The sequence below is a fragment of the Neocloeon triangulifer genome, unplaced genomic scaffold, assembly GCF_031216515.1.
Source record: "Neocloeon triangulifer isolate White Clay Creek 2 clone unplaced genomic scaffold, ASM3121651v1 ptg000022l, whole genome shotgun sequence".
Lineage (NCBI taxonomy): Eukaryota > Metazoa > Arthropoda > Insecta > Ephemeroptera > Baetidae > Neocloeon > Neocloeon triangulifer.
Window position 1 is genome coordinate 4330198 of NW_026775562.1, and position 7429 is coordinate 4337626.

The 7429-nt window shown below is 33.1% G+C and overlaps 1 protein-coding gene across 1 annotated transcript in view; it reads right to left on the reverse strand.

Moving 5' to 3' along the window:
* The window catches only part of LOC132204399 (uncharacterized), a 29486-nt gene extending 22339 nt beyond the window's left edge, over positions 1 to 7147 (reverse strand). The window contains exons 1-2 of the mRNA XM_059632890.1: positions 6679 to 7147; positions 5573 to 5763 (exon numbers count right to left, since the gene is read on the reverse strand). Of these exons, the coding sequence (XP_059488873.1) occupies positions 5573 to 5763; positions 6679 to 7045 (558 nt within the window). The 5' untranslated portion in view covers positions 7046 to 7147. The remainder of the gene's footprint in view (positions 1 to 5572; positions 5764 to 6678) is intronic.
* Positions 7148 to 7429: the final 282 nt, after the last annotated feature.

Sequence of the window (7429 nt, forward strand, 5' to 3'; positions counted from 1 at the left end):
AAAATAAGACCAATTTTTCAAATCAAGAGACTCTAACGATATGTATATGTCTTATTATTAAAATAATCATTACGAACCAATGTATTTTTTTTAAGTAATCAATTTTTGAGAGGGAAGCATTGGATTTTTGAACAAATCGGCAACAACAAAACACACACTAATTATCTTGGCTGTAAATTTCTTCTGTTGATTTAAATTAATATGCGTTCACCATGCAAATCATTGAGAACATCTTGAAAAATTGTTTTCCAGAAACTACACATGTAGATTATCAGTAAGAACCACGCACCATTATTTCATTTTTCCGACGCAATCAGAGGGATTTTTTTCTTTGAATATGCTTTTTTTAATTTTACAAAATTGTCTACAATCAATTAAAAAATTTGAGAAAATTTGATATTTTGAATTATCATTACCACTTATTACAATTTCCAAAATTATCATCCATCAAAATCAGATATTTTATTAGAGAGTGAGAAATTCTGTAGCGGAAAACATATTAATTCGAGTTTATTGTTATTTTTGGGTCGGAGTCTGCCGCGTTTTAAAAGAACCAAAATTATAAAAAAAAAATTTTAAATACACCCAATATCATTCATTCTTGACAAGAGAATCTAAGAAATTAATTCTGATAATGATAAATCAAAAGATTTTTTTCACTTTCGAGGTTAAAGATCAATGACCCCTGTTTAAAGATTAAATATTTTAATTTTTTCTCTTTATTTTTATCGGAATAAAAAAAATTTGTCACATTGATGAGCATTTACTGGAGTTTAAAACAAAAATTAGTTTGTAAAGCATTATATGGATTTGGAATATACAATTTTAGGCTAGTTTTTGTATCTCCTTTAAAGAGTAAACAATTCTTATCAATTTGACAGGATGTTGCTATTTGTTAAAGAAAAGCCCCGTGGAAGATCAATTTTTCCTCTTTTTTTCCTTGGGTTGAGCAGCTTAAATTCGTGAATTAGAATTTCTGATTTCTCCTGCTGAGTAATGTGCTGTCCGTCGATCACATAATGAGCAATTTAAACATGCAAATTTCTCATTATGTATAATATAAACCCTTTGAATCTCGCTGCTCCACGTGAGCATTATTTGTCTGCGATCGTATCAAGCGCGCGCGCCTCAAGTTATTTGCAATTTGGTTGTCCCTCGTTTATCTCGGTTCAAATTTTTGCTGCGATTCGAGAGCAGGTGGGCAGCAGCACCACCCAAAAAGCAGCCCAACGCAAAATTGCACTTCATTATTTCCTAATGACGAGATAAAAAACGACGACGACGACGCAGGAAATTCTAGAGGACGCGCAAAAAAGCAGTCGTAAAGATAATAAAAAACTGCTAAAAGGCGAAACGGCGATTTCTTTAGCTCTTTTCTCATTCAATGAAAAATAATCCCGCGCCGCTTTTTAGCAATCAATTTTGGGGCCATAAAAATATGTTGCCTGACGTTAAGAGCGCTCGTTTTATGTATTTTCCGTTGCCTACTCGCCTTTCTCGGAATTACATACACGCGGGGAAATTCTCAAAAAGTGACGTGGTTTTTGTTTTTGGAACAGGATTCGGAGCTGCAGTGACAAGAGAGAAAGAAAGAGACAACAGATTTGCATTTACATAAATATAATTCGCGAGGTGGGTGCAGATCTGGTCATACCTGAGAATAAAATACAAAAAAAGATCCGTGTTTTAATGCTATATTATTTTGTAATTTATTACGTTGTTTATTACTTTAAAATTTTAATTTTAAACTTGGCCTGTTTAATTTGCCTCAAAAATTTCGGTTTTCCTCGCCATTGAAACCTGAAGCGAGCTTATATATGATTTTAAAATTATTAAAGAGGAAAATTGCGATTGAAACGTGTTTAATCGTGGACTGAAAAACGAATTTTTTTAAAATATTCAGCTGAATTTTTTCCTAGCATAATATCTTCTTCAAATCTTGAAATGTAAAAAAAAAATTTGAAGAATAAGGTAAAAATTTACTCCACACTTTCTTTTTAAAAAAAAGGGCATTTTCAGCTGAAGAATATTTGCGATTTAATTATTTCTTTGAAGCCTCAAACTAAGTAAATCGTTTGATTTAATCGACATTTGAATTTAAAAAGCTATTAAACCGAATATCAAACATTTTAAGGGGTTTATGCTTATGCAACCTTTTTGTTGGCCAAGAAGTACTATGATGATGAAGGTAAAAAATTTGAAATAATCCTGATAAATTTTGTTTCAGGTGACAAAAGTTAAAGATCGTCTCCGGTCAAGTATTTTTGCTGATTTTGCCACTAATGCCCCACGGCGCTGCAGAAAACTTGGCAAAATCAGCGATCGCAGCGCCAATGTGATCAAATCCTGCAGTTTTTGTACAAAACAGATGGATCTGATTGGCTACTCAATTCTCACACGTTTTTCGCGCGAATCACTCGTATTTAGGTTTTCTTTTGATTGAGACGCAACGGTTTGGAATTTTTAAATAGTGTTTTCACAAGATTTACTCGAAATTTAGCAATCTTTCAGAATAAAGAGCAATACAATTGACCGGAGAGGATCTTTAAAATTTCATTCTTGTTTGTACTCATGAAATATAATTGCTTTAAGTATCAAAAACAGTTTTTTATTATAAAAAAAAAATACTTCATAACTCTGAATTGTCATTAGTTTCAAAATCTTGTTTTGAAATTCGTAAAATAAACAGTTAAATCAATTAAAATTTAATTTAATTCATTAAAAAAATATATTATATAATTCAATCATTGAATTTTTTTTATTTAACGAAAAATGCTGATAAATATTTCAATTATAATAAAAACTGAAAAAAATTTTAACAAATCTCAAAGCACACAATAATGTTCTGTTCCCATTCTTATGAAACTCAAACCATACGAGTTTTTTTTATATGATGTCTCTCAAGACAAAGAAGCTTGCTTTATTTTTCTCTCTCACTTCTGAATAATGCGAAAATTGGCCAAAACACCAGTGTCTGCAATAAAATTTATTGCTCTACAACTGTGGGGCGAGATTTCTTGGAATTTCCCGAACTCATCCTGCAAGAATTTTTATGACTTCATTTCTCTTCATTTGATATGGTAATCCGTTTAGTGAAGCGCGCGTGTCCGCCCATGCATGGAATAAATCAAGCCCGAGTGACACATTGAGTGTAGTTTATTGAGCCAAATTATAGCCAAAGTGCAGCAACACTTTGCAAGATTGTTGGGCTCTTTTCGCACAACATAATTGGCGGATGTATCAGATTGCGAAACAATTAATTAAGCCGACCCGTCTCTTAGTGTCAATGTAATAAATGATGCGTTCAGATTAAGTAATGGCTTCGCGCTTGGACTGATTATGCCGCCGCGATATAGATAAATTTCGCGATAAAATAACGCGATTGTGTTTGTTGTCGGACGCCTTGAGCTCTCGCGCCTTTAAAAATATATATATGCAGAGCAAATTTTCCTTCGCCCCGATTCGATCTGAACGATTTCCAAGGCAAATGACCTCTGCGATAACTATACGAAAAAAAAATTCTCAAAGTGTTGCTTGAAAACGTTAATTAAATCCTGCAAGTGGATTTTGATTCATGAGCAGAGATTCTAAATTTCATTAAAAAAGTATAAAACATATTTCGATAAAAATTTATTTAGAAAATCGTTTCTAATCAGAAGAAAAATTTTGTTTAAAAAAGTAGATGTTTTTAATGGTATTATTAATAATTATTGTTCAATATGATAAGGCTTACTGCGGTGGATGGAGTATTTTTTATCTCGGAAGTTTTAGTATTGGTGCCGTTTTGTCCAACAATTCCTTTCTTTTCAAATAATTTGTTTTCAACAATTGAATTTTAACAATGTGATGTAAAATTTGGACAAATAAAAAATAATAATACTTACGATTCTGAAAAGAAAATACTTAAAAAAGTCAGGAAATTAAAAATGTCGCAAAATAGCAAATAATCAATAATTTTAATAATTTTCAAAAGGCTATTTTGATTGGTATTTTCAAAATAAATAGGTTTTAAGTAAGCAGATTTTGATAATGATACAATTTTAAAATATCCTTCTTCAGAATTAAATTTTAAGTGAAATAATTTGATAAAAATAAATAACAATTAAAATTTGAGCCAAGGAAATGAGGTTTGTGATAAGTTTTAATTAACCAAGCTTTTTGCAAAACAAAGGAAGAATAAAAAAATGTTTTTTTCGCGTTAAATTTGAAATTGAGCGTTAATAATAAAAACAAAACCCATTTTTATCAGAAAGAAACTTATTATAGGATTTTTTTATCCTTTCAACCAATTTTGAAACTAAAAACTCCACCAAAAATCTCCTATTTGCAGAAAAATAATTATTATTTTTTGCCCAAAATTAGAAAAGTAAAAATAAAAATAATTAATTTGGCTTTTTTCACCTCGAATAACATGAAAAAAATCCCCTATTTTGTCTTCAGTTCTTAAGTTAAGAAGGAACTGACAAAAATAGACAATGAAGAGTTATAAAATATTATTATGGAGTTTGAAATTTATATAATTTTTATCGCTGCATGCAAACAAGTGCACAATTACAGATTTATCTATCAAAGTTAATGAAGTATACATGTGTTTCAAATCTCGAACAAAGTAGTTTTTTTCTTATTAATTTGAGATGCAAGTCCGAGATTGGCCTACGCGAGTGCGGCGAACCGAAAAGCTACAATTCCAGAGGAGAGCAGAAGAAGAAGTGTCGGTCGAGAATGGAGAATGGGGCAGGGATGTGTGGCGCGTTTCTGCAGATAACGCCGCCGAGACACAGAAGAAGATAATCGGTTGTTATTGGTGATGACATGCATTGCGCGCCGCCGAGAACAAAGAAGAACACGGACGGGCCATCAACACCTGCATCGCTCATTAAGCAGGGCAACCAACATTCCTCGAAAATTCAGAAAATTAACGCCTAGATCCATTTTATCAAAGCAGGTGAATCGTAACAAAAGGAAATGCCCAAAATATATATTTAGAATTTTTAAGTTTGATAATTTACGATGAAAAAAAAACGGAACTTTTTAGGGTTAAATTACCGGAAATTAAAAAAAAAAAATTAATTTAATATCCCCTTTTGTGTAAAAATTTATCATGAATGAATAAAATTTTATGAAACAGTCGGTCAAGATTTTTACTGCAGCATTACAAATTAATATTTCACCCAACAATAATCTAATTTATTTATTCAAAATGAGATCCAAAAACTTCAAAATTAACACTGCAAGTTTTCATATTATATACAGTTGCATAAAAGTTGTATTTTTTTTATCCGGTCTCAAACGTCTTGATTGAGATTATATTACTGTGCAGATTATGATATAAAGTACTACTTTATAGTTTTCAGTCCAACCATTCGTGTTATTACTTCTTTCCGCCGCCGCCGTTTCCGCTGCTGAGATATTATAAAGCGAGGAATAAGAAAATCGCTATAAAAATGTGGTTTTTCACTCTCGGAAACAAAAAAAAACGCCTGTTCCGTTCTCGTAAAAATGTGTGAAAATTCCTCATAGCATGAGTCAGAAATTTGAATAATTTTTATATGATAATATAAAGGTCACTGACCTGCTCCATGGGTTTCATCTTCAGTCCCGTCTCCTCGTCCTCTTCGGCATGTGGAAGCTGCGGTTGTGAAGGGGTGGGGGTGAGGGGGTTGCAACTGCCGCCGAGGGTGGGCACAACCAGGTTGAGGATTGAGGCGGAATTCGCCTGGACGGCGTTCGAACTCTTCGCAAGGTCATTGTTAATCTGCTGACCTAAAGGCAAATAAAAATGACCAACTTGAAAAAAAAATAAAAAATATAAATAAAGAATCATCAACACTGATCATTACAAGTGTTTTTGTATTTGATTTTTTCATAGAAGCAAACGCCAGCGGATTCTTAATAATAATTTAAAGATTTAGATTTAGATTTTAAAGTTTTTTTAAACACAAAATACCAAAAAAATAAAATAATTTAAAATTTGTAGAATTTATTTGTTGTTCATTTCTGTTTTGCTAGGATAGGGGGTGGATTGGTATTCAAATCCTGCAAATTAATTTTTAATAAGGAAAACATAATTTAAGCAGATAATTTACAGTTATTTGAGAAAAATATTAGTAAAATAATAACATTTTAACCTTAATAATTATTTTAATTGAAAATTTTTTGATAAACAAAAGGAGCTGGCGATTGAAAAATTTGTACGTAAATTTGGAGGGCAAAGTGCCATTTTTTGAATTTATTTTCCAACTTGCAATTAAAAGGGTTGATATGAACTTAATTTGGAATTTTCTTATCAATTTTATTTGAACTGGGACAAATGTTGGTAAAAATTGCGAAAACAATTTTAAGTATCAATAATAATTTCATTATATTTTCAATTATTGAAAATAAATCAATGTTCTATTTTGTTTTCTAATTGGAAATTTCAGGAAACTTATTGAAATCATAGCGAATTTATTAAAAAAAACCATAATTATGAAAATTACTTGAGCTGGGCTATTTTGAGAGAAAATCCTCCTTAAAATTTTTATAAAAATTGGAAAATTATTGTTGTTTCATTATTGTTATGTTCAATTAATTGTTGAAAAACAATTATTACTAAAAAAAGTTTAATTGCCTTTGTAAAAAATTAAAAATAAATCATTGTTTTCTGTGATTCTTCAATTTTTCAACTTTTTTGAATACCTTGATTTTGAGGCGGCGTGAGAAAGTTGTTCTGGACGGCGTTGTTGAAGATGTTGAGCGCCTCCTGGGACGCCTTGCTGTCGAGGGCCGACTCGGTGACGGCGCGGAACAACTTGGGGTTGGACAGCGCCGGCGACTGGCCCTTGTTGGCGGCCGCCTGCTGCTGGTTGTTGAACAGCTGCGGCTCGCTCTTGTAGAAGTCGGACTTCTTGGACGACTTGAAGAACTTGTGCTTCTTGCTGCCGGTGGTCGCGGCCTGCGGGTCCGCGGCCGCCGCCGCGGCCTCCTCCTTGCCACTCGCGTACTTGACCAGTTCAGCCTCGTACTTGGCCGTCGGCACGCACACCACGAACAACACGCCGGCCATTTTCGGCACTTTTTCAAATTATTATTTTTTTTTTTAGATAAAAAAAACAAAAACCACCAACGCGTGTGAATATCCAACCGCCCGCCCGACCGGAGTCTGAATGAACTCGTGCGCCAGCCACCTCGGGATTTATATTTGAACGCGGCCACGGCCACTGCATGGGGGCGCTTCGCACTCTCGAGCTTCACGTGTGTGGTGCTCGACGCGCCAGATCGTCCGTCGCTCTTTATACATATTATTTATGTATTATCCTGCAGCCACCATACCATGCACCACATTTCCTATAAATACGCCAAATGCTTCGAAAGACTGGAGGAGAGTTCAACATACCAGAAGCAAAGGAATTAAAAAGAAAATTAAAATTAAAAATTTTCCTCCAATAAT